We start from the raw sequence: 18,393 nt of genomic DNA, 5'->3' as shown, positions 1-18,393 counted from the left end.
ATCAAGACACAGGGCGGTCTTTGACCCAAATTAAGGCCCTTACTGGTGCCGACTGCAGTGCAATAACCATCAGACGGCATCTGCGGGAAAAGGGGTTAAAAAACAAAAAATTAATTCAAAGACCTCGTCTCCTTCAACGCCACAAAACTGCCCGTTTAGACTTTGCCAGGGAGCATCAAACATGGGACATTGAAAGGTGGAAAAAAGGTTTATTCTCTGATGAGAAAAAATGTAACCTTGACAGTCCAGATGGCTTCCAACGTTACTGGCATGACAAGGAGATCCCACCTGAGATGTTTTCTACCCGGCACAGTGGAGGGGGGGTCCATCATGGTCTGGGGTGCTTTTTCATTCAGTGGAACACTGGAGGTTCAGGTGGTGCAGGGTCGTCAAACGGCGGATGCTTACGTGCAGATGTTGCAGCGGGCATCCCTCATGACTGAGGGCCCTCGTCTGTGTGGTAACAGCTGGGTTTTTCAACAGGACAACGCTGCAGTTCACAATGCTCGCTTGATCAAGGACTTCTTCAGGGAGAATAACATCACTCTTTTGGACCATCCTGCATGTTCCCCTCATTTAAATCCTTTAGAGAACATTTGGGGATGGATGGCAAGGGAAGTTTATAAAAATGGCCATCAGTTCCAGACAGTTGATGCCCTTCGTGAAGCCATCTTCACCACTTGGAGCAATGTTCCCACTAGCCTCCTGGAAACACTCGCATCAAGCATGCCCAAAGCAATTTTTGAAGTGATTAACAAGAACGGTGGAGCTTCTCATTACTGAGTCCTACTGAGAACATTTTTTGTTCTGGTTTGGACAGTTTTTTGTTATTTTTTGAGCGATGGTCTTAAACTTTTGATCAGCTGATAAACAGCCTATTTCAGTTGAATTGTTGTTTTCACTAAATTACTTTTTCAAAATGCTTTTTGTCTCACTCCCCCTTCTTGTTTTTGCATATTGTAGCTCTACTTAAAACCTCATTAAGATCCAAATGTGCAAAATGCAAATTCTAGCAATTTTTCAACTGGTTTTAAGATTTTGATCAGGAGTGTATTTGAGCTGACACCACTGCTGCTGTGTTTTTGTTGTTGAGTTTGAAAAAGTTAACGCTAGTTGTAGGTGTTTGTTTCTATGTTGCTATGTGAAATGAATGCACCGAGGAAGGACGTTCCAGTAATGCTTAAAATGGCCAAAGTACTGTAAGTATTACATGTTATCATGAATGTATCTGTTACTACATGGTTCCAGCATGGATATAAAACCATAAAACCTTGTTGGAGGTTGTTGGAGGTGTTTTATTAGTGGTCTTTGTAGGCGGCATACAGTAGGTGCAGTAATGACCTCTTTCTTATCTGTTTTTATATCTTTAGAATGCACAGAAAAGAGAGAGGCTTACATATTCATGACGTCTCACATCGGTTCAATATAGTTAAGTTCATTTTGTGATCGCAGTAATCAGCACATGTTGATGTTTATTCAACACTTTCTGTTTATAGCTCAGAATGTTAAAACAAAAATAGTTATGTAACTCAGGCAGTGTGTCAGCAGAAAGAGACGGCGAGCAAAGCCACTTGTGGTCTACGTAAACAAAGTCTAGACGTTTGCATTTATCAGATGCAGGAATGCTAACAGGCGAGTCGATGAGATCTCAGGTTTCCTGTGACGGCTCCTTGAAACGGAGTCACTATTAGTGTAGTGTAGCTTCTTATCTTATTCTTACTTTATTTAGACAGTATTTATTATACCGGTCTGGATACAATAACACTTCAAAGACATACTTGATATGAATAATCTGGTATGTTATTGAAACTGAATCATCAAATATAACAAGTATTTTACTCTTTGACGCAAAAACAGGACGTCAACTTCCTGTTTTTTTGTCTACGCAGGGGGCAGTTGACTCACCAAAGTTCAACTACACAGTATTCATTTGTTCATTTAGGAGTCACTTTCTCCGCCTTAAATTAGTCTTAAAGCCCCCAAATGGACACTAACATGTTGTGGTATTGGTTTAGTGTATTGTAAACACGTCCACACAATGTTACGTTGGAGTACATCTCTGCTTTACAGTTTTACAATTCAACATGTTCAATACAATATGTACACCTTTTTTTAATATAAAAGGGATAAGCATGTTAGTGACGTTAGTCATACACCTTGCAATTGTTAAAATGCTAACTCTATCACTGGTTTGACCCTCAAAGGCCGCCATCGCTACGTACCTTAGCCATGTTAGCAGCTGTGAGAGACAGCCTTTATACGTGATATACAATATACAAAGACACACAGCAACATTTGTTTAAAATTATATAAATGCACATTATAATGAAAGTACCTCTTCAAACGAGCTTTAAGTGCGTTGATAGTGGTTGTACTGTACTTACCGACCACAGGGAGCAGCAGGTGGGTTAACTATGTGCCAAGGCACCATCGGTCACAGTGCATTCTGGGACCTGTAGTACCTAAGGTGCGTGTGGCTATTACTTTAGACAAAAAATATTTTGCTGCCCCAATAAAAGTTTCCCTAACGTTTATTGCTTATATTTATAGGGCACTGTTACACGATAATAATACAATGTATTATAATCCTTCTATCGGGTGTTGTTGAATGCCCTTGTAAGACAAAGAATGCAAACTTAAATCAAAATGGCCGCCTGACAGTCAGGCTAGCTGCAGCAATGCTCTGCACAGCTTTCTTTTTCAGCTTCATGTTTACACTACAAAAATATGACAGTATAATCAAGGCTATTGAACTGTAGGCTATTTAACGACAACAATTACTTAAAAGTTGGCATACTTGGGACTACAAATAATGAATAATGACAATGTGGGAGGCAAAGATCCGCCATACCAGGGGTGTCCAAACTACAAACTACAAATAATGAAGGACAAAGAAGCTCTGAATACAGTGTGCACAGGTTTATGTTTAATCACATTTTGTCAGTGTGTCACCACAGTACAGCACAATCATTGAGTTTCAACATATATGCACCATACATTTATACCAATCTTAGTATTTTATTGGGGGCAATCAGTCCTATATTACATAACAGATGTAGTGGGACAACCATAGACCTGCTACTAATATCAACAAAACACAGTTAAAATGTCCAGCTTGGCTTATATAATAGAAAAATAAATTATATGTATTGACTTTTAGCATTATTCAGTCCGTAGTGTTCACAAAAGATACAATCACACACACGAGAGGAAGTGTAAAGTGCAATCTACATAAGGAGTGTGCAATCAAGTCATGTGACTAGTCAGATGTTATACTTCTTCATCTAACAACAGTATATATTGTTTTATATTAACCTTTTGTAGTGTTGTAAGCTTAGTTTTTTTAAAGAAAAATGCAGCGTTTAGGCTGAATGTCAACAAGTGATTTTGTTGCTGCTGCTAATTACTTCAAACTGTAACGCCACATAATTAGCATGATCAGATTTTTGCTAAAGTGAGGCGAGTAGCAAGCTTCAATTCATGAGAGACTTGGGTCTTTCTTTAACAAAATGTAACTTTCACACTTTTGGATGATGTGCCTTCAGTTGCAGTCCTTATGATATGCTATGCTAAGCTAAGCTAATAAGCAGTGTATGGGTAAGAGGTGCGTTGCAGTGTCTCAAACGACAAATACGTTTTTGTTCATGTTCAAGGTCCAGCAGCAGCGAAGTTAATTTTTCACATTTTTTGTATCAAAACCAAACAGGGAACCGTAACTAGACACAACTGGCCAAAAACTGCAGTCACTTTTAAAACTAAATAAATTGTTTTAATTTTCTGGTTGCTCCTGTCTTATCCAACCTCCGTAATTTAGTGCAAGTTTGAGATTTAAACCCAAATTGAGGCATCACATCCCTTTGGAAAATCCTCCCAAGGAATAAAAAGCCCTTCATACACATTGTTCAAGCGATAAACCTTCGGACATGCTTCCGTTTCCTCGACTTGCAGTATTTCACCATCAGTCCCGACATGATCATTGCGAACAACACAAACACGACAACAACAATAATATAGTTCACTTTCTTTGGACTATGACACATTTCCCGACTCACTTTCTCTATATTGACCGGTTCCGAGTCCTCCCGTAGAAGGCAGGTGACCGTCTCGATGTCGGGAACCACCACGGTCGAGTGTTGGACCAAATGCAGGAAGCCGAGGTTGCCGCAGCAACTGAGCGGGTTGGAACCCACATAGAGGGTTTTTAGCGAGCGTTCCAGAGCGATCATGGTGCTGTGCTCTAGAGTGACTAAGCTGTTGTTGTGCAGATTGAGTGTCTCGATGGATGACTCTTTGGACCACGCGGGGAGACTGGTCAGCTGGTTGGTGGACAGGTCTACGAGTCTGAGGCTCCTCAGCGAGGACAGTTCCGTATTCAACTTGGAAATGTTGTTTTCTCTCAGGAAGAGGTGGACTAGGGTGTGCTCGAGACCGGACAGAGAGTCTGGATGCATTTCCAGACCGGGGTTGAGGGACAAGTCCAGCAGGGTCAGAGGGGTATCGGCAAATGCACTGAAAGGTAAACTCTTCAGGTTGTTCTGTGAGAGGTAAAGGTACTTCAGATTGGGAATGCAAGAGAAATAGACACAATCTGGAGGATGGAGGCGGTTGTGGTCTGACGGGCATGGCTTCGTATCCCAGGGACAGACTCTCAGGTTGTTCTCCTGAAGCTGCAGGAGATTTAGACTTGGAAGTCTCTGGAGTGTTTGCTGTTCAAGGGTGCTAAGGTCGTTTCCTCGTAGTAAAAGCTCTTTCAAAGATTGTAGCGTAGCTTCACCGAATGAAAGTCTCTGTAAGGAATTATAGTTGAGGTTGATAATCTTCACTGCTGGTAGAAGGTCTTTGTCAACAATCAAAAATGAGTCTATACAGTTGTTGCTCACGTTCAGGACCTCCAGGGATGTCATAGTGTGGAAAAAGGACTGGGGTATGTCCTTGAGTTGGTTGTAACTCAAGTCCAAGTATCTCAGGTGATTCAAAACCACGTGGGTCTTTCTTTCTGGCGTGTCCGTCATGTTGACGCTCTGCAGCTGATTGCGTGAAAGGTCCAGATGTTGGATGCTGTTGTTTGCCGGGAGGAGTGGAAAGCAAGGCAGCTTGTTTTCGCTCAAATCCAAAAAGACCAGGTCGTACACATCGGTCAGTCTCGTGCTCTGGAAAATCTCGAGGCTGTTCTTGCTGAGGTTTAACACTTTTAACCGACTCAGATTGAAGTCTGTGATACACGTGATGGAATTCTTGGACAAGTCGAGCTCGGTCAGACAATCCAGAGAGTCAAAGGCACCATCTTCGATCTCCAGAATGACATTGTTGTGGAGACTGACTTTCCTCAAGGACAAAGCTCCCCTGAAAGTGTTTTGTGCTATTTTGGTGATGCTATTACTGTTCAAGGACAGCTCCACTAGTGATGGAGAGTCTGCGATTAAGAAGTCGGACATCCCGGTATACAACCCGTTACTGGACAGATCGAGAGTCTCCACGGCTGCAAGAGTCCCAATTTTGTTTTTGGTAAGCGCAAATACATTTAAATGATTCCTGGACAGATCCAGGATTTTAAGATTAGTCATGTCTTCAAAGAGTCCGGGCTGGATGAAGTGGATCTTGTTAGAGTGGAGGTTGAGGTGACGGAGGTCCGTGCGGTACGCCAGGGTGTCCCGGGTGAGGTTCTGCACCTGGTTGTGTGACAGGTCAAGCGTTTCAATACCCGGGGGTAGGTTGACAGGGGCCCCGGTGAGGCTCAGATTGCTGCAGACCACCACGCTCATCTGGACCTGCCAACAGAGACAGAGTCGGGGTTTTGTCAGGACAGAATGTTCGAAGTGGACCTTTGATTGATGAGACCGTATGCTATGCAAGACAGTACATCAGTCCAATCAAAATCTCAATTCCCCAGTTCAGAAACCCAGCAGCCAAGATGGAATACCATTGAGTGAAAAGGTACCCCCCTTCTTTGCCATTTTCTCCCTGTTGGCACATTGAAATATTTATTGTACTTATTGAGTTCATAATTCAAACCACATGGCTAAAGAAACGCCCCCACCCCCTCCTCGTCTTCCAGTCCAAAAACAGCCCATAAAACTGTCTCCATCTCTGATTTCTCAGTAGGGCCTTTAAAGTTTTTCTTGGCATATTTGTGGTTTGATGAAAAGTGCTCGCTGCTTACACAATACCTGCAGAGGGTAACATCTATCTATTTTAACCAAGCCCAGGAAATACCAGAACTAACTAACTTACACATTTTAACTAAAAACTGATGGAAACGCTCTTGTTTTGATCGCACCAGTGTGTTTTGGAGCCCAAAAACAATAGCACTAAACAACAGAGGGTCTTCTGGGTAACCATCCAGACAGTAATGGTGGAAAACAGTTCAAGCTAATGCTTCTTTTGCAACCAGCTGAGTCACATCGCGTACAAAAGTCATCAACAATCGGATGCCGTGGCCTGACTGATGTAGTACCTGGACGGACCTGTGAGAGGCAGCAAAGGGCTGCAGGCCACCTGAAAGAATGTGGTAAAATAATTCGAAGAAGTAGCTAGGCTAACTGTTAGCTTACGTGGTAACTCCATTGCCGTCAGGCTTGTGTGTGGTTGCCAAACGTCCCTTAAAAAATGAAATCGTACAAAAGTACGCCTCACATTTTGAGTCACTCAAAAGGGAAGCGATTTGTCCCGTAAAATCAAAAATGGTTCGTAAAATATCACTGTGGCATTTTATGGCAAATTTCTTCCCATCCCTTTGCTGCTCTGTCACCAAGTGTTCTGGTAAGCCCTGGTGGTGGAGTGTGTACACTTCTGACGGGTTCACGGGTTTGATCCCCGGCCAGGGTTGCATCAGGAAGGGCATCTGGTGTAAACATTAAGCTAAATCATTATGCAATTTGCTGTGGCAAACCCTAATCGGAAAAACCTGAAATACAGTTATTTATTTTATTGGGTTAATTTTGTTATTTTGCACAAAAAAATGAATAATTGAGCAATTTGTTTCCCGTGTAGTCTTACTACGCAATAAAAATTCATTTGCTCGGATGTCGTCGTCTTTGTCGACCGCGCACAACTGGATTTTTCATTGTAAATCTCGGACATGTTTAATATCTGCCATTACCACAAAAATAAATCTGTAATAAACACACATCCCGCATGCTAAACCGACAAACAAAACACAACCGCAACAGCGGAAAACAGCTACATATAGCATTTGTACCAATATAACGCTCCACTTACGACACCTGCTAATGTATCCGGGGGTCACGGTACTCACTAAGGGGCACGTCAGACAGCTCTTGTGCCATTAAACGTAAGCAACTTGACGTAGTACCCAGACTGACCTACGGGAGGCAGCAACGGCAGCAAAGAAACAAGAAGCTAGGCTAACTGTTAGCGCCTCTATTTCTCTATTATTTAAGTTTGTTTGCTTTCTTCAGTCAATGTCATCGGTGTTGACCACACCACACCACAGGAGTTTTCTATGGAAATATTGAATTGTGATCGTGGGAAAAATACCACCGTTAGCAAACCAGAAAGCCAGGCGATCATTTTAGCTCAAAATCCACAAGTAGCACTTTAGTCATCGCCTCGCCACCTACTGGCCTGGCATACATATTACAGCTTTTCCCCCACACTTTTTTTTTTTTTTTTTTTGCCTGAGTCATTTAAGTGCGCTTGAAAAACCAGCAAAAAAGAAAAAAAGCTTTTATTAGGCTGTTATGTTCATTCTTACTCAACATGACTTATACGCGCTCTTTATGAGCCGCCAGTGATTCCATTCCTCATCACCTGAGTGTGGACTATTTCCTTGGAAGAAGAAATATGTCCTCTGGAACGCTGGAAGCGGGGTGAGTTACGTCCCAGATCGCCACCCAATTACAACAGCAACCACTAGCGGTGATTTAAGAGGGGTCAAAAAGTATTTCGCCAGAAGGATTTCTAAAATAAACCTCGCTATTTGTTTATGTTAAGACACAAAAAAAGGTAAGGAATGTGCAAGACTGCAAGAGAGGATGTGTGGACCGCACAGATTCGTACACACGACTTACCATGTGGCATGAAGGCCGGTGGCGGGGAAGGCGGGGATGGTGAGCGGCGGACGCCATGCCGCGGATGAGGAGCGCGAGGAGCAGCGGCAAGGCGGCCATGTTGCTGCGGCACAAGGATCAATCATCAACAGACACAAGAGCAGGATGCTCGCTGGGAGCGATAGGCTCGCAAAAAGGAAGCCGAGGGGAAGTAGAGCCGCTGGGTTGACCTTTGACGAAGCTATTTATGCCCTCACTCACGTAGAAAAAGGGGCTTTTCTCTTTGAAAAACTGGTTCTACAGAAAGGGGATGACTTTACAAATGAAACCATTGTCATGTCCGTGGCTTCTTGTCGTTTGTTTTGCATCATGTGAAGATCTGAGTGACTCGTTGTTCACCCGTGGCAAAACAAGCAAACAAGTCACGTTCGTCCATGACAATGTGGGAGGTGAAGATCCGCCATACCAGGGGTGTCCGGAGGCCATTTGCGGCACGCGGCTGGGATTTTATCGGCCTGCTGTCTAAAAATGTCATTTAACAAGGAAACTTTTAAAAAAACAGCAGCAAAAATAGGAAAATCAATCAAAAGTCAAAATATTAATGTATGTATGTATGTATGTATGTACTTTATTTATCCCACAGCGGGGAAATTTACTTGTTACAGCAGCAAGCAAGCAAGATACGCAAGTAAAGAGAAGAGTTGTAATCGAGCAAGGAACAAAAAGCCATCATTTCACAAGAATAAAGTAGTAGTGTGAGGAAAAATGTCATTTTAGTCGCATGAAGTTGAAATATTAAAGAAAAAAGTCAAAAACAGTGAATGAAGTTGTAATTTTTGGAAGCTTAGGTTGGGGGAAAAAAATGATAACATGGGAATAAAGTCAAAATATCAGGAGACGAAAAAGTAGTTGAAATATTTGGAAAACTGTACCAAAGAAAAATCAACAGCAGAAATTTGATTTTAAGTAAAGTCAAAATATGAGGAGAAAAAAATGGTTTTCTAATGAGGAAAAAAAGTTGTCCATTTTATGAGAGGAAACTTGTAAAATGAGGAAAAATATCATTTTAGTGACAATGTTGAAAAAAAGAAAAAAAATACGTGATTGTTTTAAAAGATATAAAGTTTGATTTATGAGAAGAAAATTTACAAGAGGAAAGCTGAAATGAAATAGTTGGAAAATTAAAAAAAAAAAAAAAAAAATCAGCGGAAATGGAAAAAACAGCTGTAATTTTACAGGAATAAAGTCCAAATATTAGTCATAATCGAATGAAGAACAAGAATAAACTCATATTATGATGGAAAAAACATCATTTTTAGTAGCATTTTGCCTCTTTTACAAAGGTGAAATGCCGTTTTTTCATGAGCTACGTATAGCTTCTTAGCATATCTCAATGTGTTGGTTGACAAAATATCAAGTTAAGTAAAGTCAAAATATGAGGAGAAAAAAATGGTTTTCTAATGAGGAAAAAAAGTTGTCCATTTTATGAGAGGAAACTTGTAAAATGAGGAAAAATAGCATTTTAGTGACAATGTTGAAAAAAAGAAAAAAAAATACGTGATTGTTTTAAAAGATATAAAGTTTGAATTATGAGAAGAAAATTTACAAGAGGAAAGCTGAAATGAAATAGTTGGAAAATTTAAAAAAAATAAAAAATCAGCGGAAATGGCAAAAACAGCTGTAATTTTACGGGAATAAAGTCCAAATATTAGTCATAATCGAATGAAGAACAAGAATAAACTCATATTATGATGTAAAAACATCATTTTTAGTAGCATTTTGCCTCTTTTACAAAGGTGAAATGCCGTTTTTTCATGAGCTACGTATAGCTTCTTAGCATATCTCAATGTGTTGGTTGACAAAATATCAAGTGGTCCCTTGCGAACTTTCATTTTTCAGTGTGTGGTCCTCGCTGGAAGAAGTTCGGACACCCCTGGTCTAGACTGCATGACAGCAGCGCTCGGCTGTTTTTAAAACGCTGGTCAAAGATCCTCTCTATCAGAGCTTCTCAACTGGTGGGTCGGGACCCAAAAGTGGGTGGCAGATCCAATTCTGGGCGGATCGGAGAGAGCAAGTCCACAATGACATCAAAGTATGTGACATACAACTGATGTCTGACTTGTTTTCAAGTAAAACTGAGCAATGCTTGAGTCGTCTTCCTCCGCGGTACAGGAGATGCACACGGCACACCACACTAGTGAAATATCTGATGTTGTGGTCTTTGTGATATTTAGTTCCATTGGATGCGTTATTTGTATGCACGCTGTTATCATGTTATCATCTGTTATCATTTCTTTGACAAAATGTCATCCTGGATCTGTCTAACACGTCGTGATGTGTGTTCATCGATCCAAAGATGATAAAGCAAACGCATTTGCTTGGTTTGACTTCAGTCAAATAGAAATAAACAAATGAAGGCATAAAGAAATAGAAAATAAACATGGCTTAAAAGTGTAAACGCTAAAATAAATAATAAAAAGGACTTCAATGTGTTAAAAAAAAAAAAAAGGACAAGCGGTACAGAAAATGGATGGATGGAAAAAGTAATACAAATACATAAAAATAACTTAAAACTGTAAAACTTATAATCTAAAATGACTTACCGGTAAATAAAAGTATAAAAAAACAAATAAAAATGACTTAAAGAAAAGCATTAAAATCATTAAAAAAAAAAAAGTGTCAAAAAAATACAAATAAATAAAAACAGACAACAGATTAAAAAAAAGTGTTAAAAAAATGTAAAAACAATAATAAAAATTTTAAAATAACTTATAAATAAAAGCGTAAAAAATAATTTTTAATAAATATAAATTAAAGTGACTTAAATAAAAGTGCAAAAAATAAAAAAAAGACAAATAAAAGCATAAAAATACCTAAAAAATAAATACAAATGGCTTAAATAAAGGCATAGAAATAATAAAATAAATAAATAAATAAATAAAAATAATACATTCTAGGGGCCGCTGGTCCTTGCTAGGGTCGTGGGTGTAAGCTGGAGCCTATCCCAGCTGATTTTGGGTGACAGGCGGGGTACACCCTGGAGTGGTTGCCAGCCAATCACAGGGCACATATAGACAAACAACCATTCACACTCACATTCATACCTATGGACAATTTAGAGTCTCCAATTAACCTAACATGCATGTTTTTGGAATGTGGGAGGAAACCGGAGTACCCGGAGAAAACCCACGCACACACGGGGAGAACATGCAAACTCCACACAGAGATTCGAACCCACATCTTCCATACCTCGTGACAGTGTGGCCAACATGCGAACCACTAGGCCACCGTAAATAATGCAAATAAATAAAAATAGAAACGACTCAAATTTTAGTGTAAAAATGATTTTCTAAACTCCAGCATAATCCAAAATCCAGCACTCAGCTGATTTTAAGAACCTGCATAAAAAATGCTAGTCAAAGATCCTCTACATCGGTGGCTCCCGTCCACTGGGTTGGCTAGGTTGGGCCCCACCCATGGAGCGGTGCCAGGCTGCGGGAAACTTTCAGAAGCGGTGATAACATAGACGGTTCTTTTAAATGTTTTTGTAAAAAAAAACGACGTAGAATTTCACGTAAAATGCGTACCAATTTTGCAAGTACGGGCAATTATTTTATTCGAAAAAATGACACACAAAAGACATTTATTTTACTCTGACGTCACTCTCGCCATCCCCAGCAGCGCTTGTTCATTTTGTGTGTTTCTCATGTGATGTTTTTCCTGTCTTGAATAAACTATACATCATGCAATGCATTAGCACGAGGCCCCACCCCTTGGGCCGCCAGAGGTTTGTGGGGACACGAGCCGATCCGTGGGTTCATAAAGGTTGGGGCTTCCGTAAGCGTTAGTCAAAGATCCTCAGCAGCACTCTGCTGTTTTTAAGAACCCACTGCAACAACACTAGTCCAAGGTGGTCTCTGTGTCAGGAGCACGCTGCTGTCCGTAACATCCTCGATATGACAGGAGCTCTAATTAGGAATGCGCAGTGAAAAGCTTTAAAGTGAGGTTGCGTGTGGGAGTCATGCGTGGTTTGGCTTGCGGTGCCGCCAATTGAAGAGCACGGCCTTCCATAGGAAACTAAATATATTTACCTGACTCTCAGCAGAGTTGTCGTCGTGCAGCGTGTCCTGACCACGTTGATTTCACATCGTCACCCTCACACACACACACACACACACACACACACACACACACACAAGCACCCCCTTCCTCTGAAAGTTAGATAGCAACCACTGGAAACCAAAAGGCTGCTCGCTCTCGCTCAGCTGACTCTTCCCAGCTCAGCTCGGACTGCTGCTCGTTCCAGCCATCAACATCCTGTGAGAACATCCTGCAAAGGGGGCCAGGCCTCATGCCCCCCCACCCCACCACCACGACTATCTAAGACCACCTCCCTCTCTCTCCTCTCAGGGAAATGCCTTAAAAGGGGGTCCTCATTACAAGAAGACACCCTCCATTCATCACAACCTTGCACTCTTCTCCTGGTACAAACATCCAATAGGAATTTTGGGGCACTTTACAGTTCAAAGGTCACATGTACCTTTGCCTTTTTTTAAGAAAGCATACTTTGAATTGTCTATTCCCAGGATTGGTCTTGGACTGCAATGTGACCATTTAGGGATGGGGCAACAAACAAAGGGAAGCTAAAAGTCAGCAGCTTTTATTGACCGCGTTTTCTTATGCATCGTGTTTAAACCCACATCCTTGTAACGAGGGCTCCGATTGGTCGTCACACTCTTACGCTGCAATAACGGAAGTGAACGTTTGAGAACCTTTTCCAATCGAAAGCAGGACGAATGTGTATTCTAAAATACGTTGTTTTTGAGGAATGTGGTGCGTGTATGCTAGCACGACAACGGCCAGTTCAACTCATTACGAAGCCACAAAACAAACATTTGTCTGTGGAAGCCCGCTTCTGCCCCTGAAAGAACAAAAATATCCCAATGAGATAAAAAGTCTAAATTATGAGATAAAATGTCAGCATTATGAGATAGTCATAACTCTGAGACAAAAAGTCATAATTATGAGATAAGAAAGTAATAACTCTGAGACAAAAAGTCATAATTATGAGATAAGAAAGTAATAACTATGAGATAAAAAGTCTAAATTATGAGACAAAGTCAAAGTTATGAGATAAAAAGTCAGCATTGTAAGATAAAGTAACTATGAGATAAAAAATAGAAACTATGAGATAAAAAGTCAAAATTATGAGATAAGAAAGTTTTAACAGTGAGATAAAAGTCTAAATTATGAGGTCAAAAGTCAAAATTATGAGATAAAATGTCAGAATTATAAGATAAAGTAACTATGATAGAAAAAAATCAATTATGAAATAAAATGTCAAAATTATGAGACAAAGTCATAACTATGAGATAAAAAGTCTAAATTATGAGACAAGAAAGTCTTAATTGTGAGATAAAAAAGTCAAAATTATGAGACAAAGTCAAAGTTATGAGATAAAAAGTCAGCATTGTAAGATAAAGTAACTATGAGATAAAAAATAGAAATTATGAGATCAAAAGTCAAAATTATGAGATAAAAAGTCAAAATTATGAGATAAGAAAGTTTTAACAGTGAGATAAAAGTCTAAATTATGAGGTCAAAAGTCAAAATTATGAGATAAAATGTCAGAATTATAAGATAAAGTAACTATGAGATAGAAAAAAATCTATATTATGAGATAAAAAGTCAGAATTATAAGACAAAGTCATAACTATGAGATAAAAAGTCAAAATTATGAGACAAGAAAGTCTTAATTGTGAGATAAAAAAGTCTAAATTATGAGGTCAAAAGTCAAAATTCTGAGATAAAATGTCAGAATTATAAGATAAAATAACTATGAGATAAAAAATATAAATTATGAGATAAAAAGTCAGAATTATAAGACAAAGGCATATCGATGAGATAAAAAGTCAAAATTATGAGATAAAAAAACTTAACTATGCCATAAAAAGTCTAAATTATGATATGAAAAGTCTAAATTATGAGTCAAAGTCATACCTATGAGATAAAAAGTCTAAATTACGAGATAAAAAGTCATAATTGTAAGATGGGAAAGTCATTATCAGACAAAAAGTTGAAATTACCATCCATCCATCTTCTATGCCGCTTATCCTCACTGGAGTGGCGGGAGTGTGCTGGAGTTTATCCCAGCTGACCTTGGGCGAGAGGCGGGGTACACCCACTGCCACCCAGCCAATGGCAGGGCACATATAGACAACCAACCATTCACACTCACATTAGCTTGAAATTACGATGAGATAAAAATCAAAATTATGAGAAAGTCATAAAACTGCGGCCGTGCTGCCTTCTTCATATCACACAGTTTGTATGTCATACTTATGACTTTTAAAAATCTATAATTTACCATTGGGATATTTTTTCTTTCTTTCTTTCAACGGACTTCCATATATTTCAGTGAAATGTACACCAAAAATGTCAATTAATGTCTTACCTGGTCGTTGCTCAGCCACTCTGTCGACTTTTAGTTTCAGGATCAACATCTTTTCATTGCCGTTGGCTTGTCAATATGAAATTGACCTGTTGTTACCTGTGTAATTTCCCGGGATTCCCAGCAGTTTGTTAAAAAATATTAAACACCGCCCTCTGCTGGTCAGACTCATACAGTGCATCCATATGTTGCTTTACTGTAAACAGCGACTTTCGGTTTAGAGCGATTTTAGGGTCAAACTGAAACATACACTGTAGCTGTCAATGAGATCAATAAGTAAAACCTTAATTTATTTTTTAAAAATCTATTAATTTAAATGTGAATCCACTTATTATTTCTGCTTAGTTATGCAAGTTATTCTATACCAATGCAATGTAGATTTTACAGTAGATGACATTTGAACTACAGTACATGATGGACAAGTTAATATAAACTACATTAATATTTCAATGAATGCTATTTCATTGACTGATTATCTATTTCATACATCACTAAAATATATTATGAAAATATGACTTCTCCTATTACGTGTGTATTTACGTGTGTGTGTGTTTATACTCATTGACTATATTATGACTATTCGCTTGCAACTTCCTGTTATATAAGATCAACCAGGATTTTTTAACAAGATTTTTCATCAAACTGTTATATGCACTGTATATATACTGCTCAAAAAAATTAAAGGAACACTTGGAAAACACATCATATCTAAACTGGGGGGGAAATGATCTTGAATATCTTTCCTGATAATAAGTGGGTGATGTATTAGTAACAAAATGATGCCACATCATTTGATAGAAATGAAAATGATCACCCTATAGAGGGGGGAAATCAAAGACACCCCAAAAATGAAAGTGAAAAAATGATGCAGCACACTGGTCCATTTTGCTAAAATGTCATTGTAGCAACTCAAAATGATTCTCAGTAGTTTGTGTGGCCCCCACGTGCTTGTACGCATGCCTGACAACGTCGGGGCATGCTCCTAATGAGTCTACGGATGGTGTCCTGGGGGATCTCCTCCCAGATCTGGACCAGGGCATCAATGAGCTCCTGGACAGTCTGAGGAGCAACCTGGCGGCGCCGGATGGACCTAAACATAATGTCCCAGAGGTGTTCTATTGGGTTTAGGTCAGGTGAACGTGGGGGCCAGTCAATGGTATCAATTCCTTCATCCTCCAGGAACTACCTGCATACACTAGCCACATGAGGTCGGGCATTGTCGTGGACCAGGAGGAACCCAGGTCCCACTGCACCAGCGTAGGTTCTGACAATGGGTCCAAGGATTTCACCCCGATACCTAATAGCAGTCATGGTGCCGTTATCTAACCTGTAGAGGTCTGTGCGTCCTTCCAGGGATATGCCTCCTCAGACCATCACTGACCCACCACCAAACCGGTCATGCTGAATGATGTTGGAGGCAGCATAACGTTCTCCACGGCATCTCCAGACCCTTTCACGTCTGTCGCATGTGCTCAGGTTGAACTTGCTCTCATCAGTGAAGAGCAAAGGGCACCAGTGGTGTAGTTGCCAATTCTGGTGGTCTATGGCAAATGCCAATCAAGCTCTACGGTGCGGGGCAGTGAGCACAGGGCCCACTACAGGACGTCGGGCCCTCAGGCCACCCTCATGGAGCCTGTTTCTGATTGTTTGGTCAGAAACATTCGCACCAGTGGCCTGCTGGAGGTCATTTTGTAGGGCTCTGGCAGTGCTCATCCTGTTCCTCCTTGCACAAAGGAGCAGATACCGATCCTGCTGAGGGTTGAGGGACCTTCTACGGCCCTGTCCAGCTCTCCTGGAGTAACTACCTGTCTCCTGGAATCTCCTCCATGCGTCCAGGTACCGCAGTGATGCCCTGGTCCAGATCTGGGAGGAGATCCCACAGGACACCATCCGTAGTCTCATTAGGAGCATGCCCCGACGTTGTCAGGCATGCGTACAAGCACGTGGGGGCCACACAAACTACTGAGAATCATTTTGAGTTGCTACAATGACATTTTAGCTAAATGGACCAGTTTGCTGCATCATTTTTTCACTTTCATTTTTGGGGTGTCTTTGATTTCCCCCCTCTATAGGGTGATCATTTTCATTTCTATCAAATGATGTGGCATCATTTTGTTACTAATACATCACCCACTTATTATCAGGAAAGATATTCAAGATCATTTCCCCCCCAGTTTAGATATGATGTGTTTTCCAAGTGTTCCTTTAATTTTTTTGAGCAGTATATACTGTCCACAGCTGTCATGTTAAACCAGATTTAATGCGGATTGGAAGCCATTTAAATGTAATACGTACATTTAAATATTTGACCTAAAATATACCCTGTACTTACATCTCACAAGTCTATTGTGTTTTAGAAATATCCATCCTTCCTTCCCTTTTCTTCCGCTTATCCGGGTCCAGTTTGCAGGGGCAGCGGTCTCAGTCGGGAAGTCCAGACTTCCCGCTCTCCAGCCACCTCTTCAAGTTCCACTGGGAGGAACAGGTGTTCCCAGGCCAGCTGTGAGACATAATCCCTCCAGCGTGCCCTCGGTCTGCCCCGGGGCCTTCTCCCGGCTGGGTATGTCCGGAACACCTCACCAGGGAGGCATCTGGCCTAGATGCCTGACCCACCTCAACTGGCTCTTCTCGAAGTGAAAGAGCAGCGGCTCTACTGTGAGCTCCTCCCGGATGACCGAGCTCCTCGCCCTATCTCTTAGGGTGCGTCCAGCCACCCTACAGAGGAAACTCATTTCCGCAGCTTGTATTCGTGATCTTCTTTCGGTCACGACCCAAAGCTCATGACCATAGGTGAGGGTGGGATCATAACATAGATCGACAGGTAAATTGAGAGCTCCGCCTTCCAAGTCAGCTCTCTCTTCACCACGATGGTCCGGTACAGCGACTGCATTACTGCAGACGCTGCGCCGATCCGTAGAGCTGGTCCAGTGTTCTCTGACCGGGACGAAAACCAGATTGCACCTCCTGTAGCCGAGGTTGGACTAACGGTCTCTCCAGCATCCTGGAATAGATCCTTGTTTAAGAAACATTTTAACTTTTTTTTTTTTTTTGGAACTTGACTGTCAAAGACTTGTGCAGCTAAAATAATAATAATAAAAAAAAGTAGACAATATATGGCCAGAAATAGTTTTATATAAAATTTGAACAAGTGGATACAGAATGGCTACTATGTGTATAAAAAAATACATACAATAAAAGGAAAAATAAATGAATCTTATCTTTTCTATCTTTAAAGCAGATGTTCAAGTTAGCTGATGAAATGTAAAAGGCACTAAATGTACAACGTTCCAGTTTTTTTGTTGGCTTTTTTTTTTTTAAAACAGAGGCCAGGTCATTCAAAGATGGAAAATAAAAATCACAGGGCGTTTTTGTCTTCCGTAGTCAAGACGTAGTGCAGATATTTTCTTTCTTTCTTTTCTTTTCTTTGTTTTTTTTACAACATAGCAAACAAATCACCAACATCACACTATATATATATATATATATATATATAAGAACTATTTAGCAAGAAGAGAACGCCGTTAAGAGTCTTTACGACTTTGGAATTTTTCTTATAATTTATAGTTTACATCACTACAACTTGTACAACAGCACGACTACACACGGCCACCAGTCACAATCAGAAGCGGAGCAACTAGCGGTTTAAAACAAAAAAAAAAAAAAAGAAATGATAGCGTTTGTGATTTTTGACAAAGAGGCGTAGCGTCCTGCTGACAAGCAAAAAAAATTAAATGGATGAAGACGTTAAAAATACACGTGGAAGACAGCGGTGCCTGCAGAGTGTAGTGCAGCGTTACTGCGTCAATACAACGTGGACGTAGCATATTGCATATGCTAACATGCCCCTAACCCCCGCCTGTAAAAAAAAAAATTGCAATTTATTTTCCGCCTTTTGAAGTGGCATCATAGCGGTAACGAGGAAGGCCAAAAATC

General features: G+C 40.4%; 1 protein-coding gene across 3 annotated transcripts; it reads right to left on the bottom strand.

Moving 5' to 3' along the window:
- Positions 1-2,680: 2,680 nt before the first annotated feature.
- Positions 2,681-12,431, bottom strand: lrrc32 (leucine rich repeat containing 32). Of its 3 annotated transcripts, none has more exons than XM_054756038.1 (3): positions 10,960-12,092; positions 8,031-8,133; positions 2,681-5,768 (listed from the first exon to the last, which is right to left on the bottom strand). In XM_054756038.1, exons 2-3 carry the CDS (start codon positions 8,127-8,129, stop codon positions 3,903-3,905), a joined length of 1,965 nt encoding a protein of 654 aa, XP_054612013.1. In that variant the 5' UTR covers positions 8,130-8,133; positions 10,960-12,092; the 3' UTR covers positions 2,681-3,902. The 3 variants fall into 3 exon arrangements, with proteins under 3 accessions (XP_054612013.1, XP_054612014.1, XP_054612012.1); XM_054756037.1 differs by lacking the exon at positions 10,960-12,092 and adding an exon at positions 12,101-12,430 and having other exon boundaries at positions 2,682-5,768; XM_054756039.1 differs by lacking the exons at positions 8,031-8,133; positions 10,960-12,092 and adding an exon at positions 12,101-12,431.
- Between the last annotated feature and the right edge of the window lie 5,962 nt (positions 12,432-18,393).

The sequence above is a fragment of the Dunckerocampus dactyliophorus genome, chromosome 16 (genome assembly GCF_027744805.1).
Source record: "Dunckerocampus dactyliophorus isolate RoL2022-P2 chromosome 16, RoL_Ddac_1.1, whole genome shotgun sequence".
In the NCBI taxonomy this organism is placed as follows: Eukaryota; Metazoa; Chordata; class Actinopteri; order Syngnathiformes; family Syngnathidae; genus Dunckerocampus; species Dunckerocampus dactyliophorus.
This window is presented reverse-complemented; position numbering and strand designations above follow the sequence as displayed.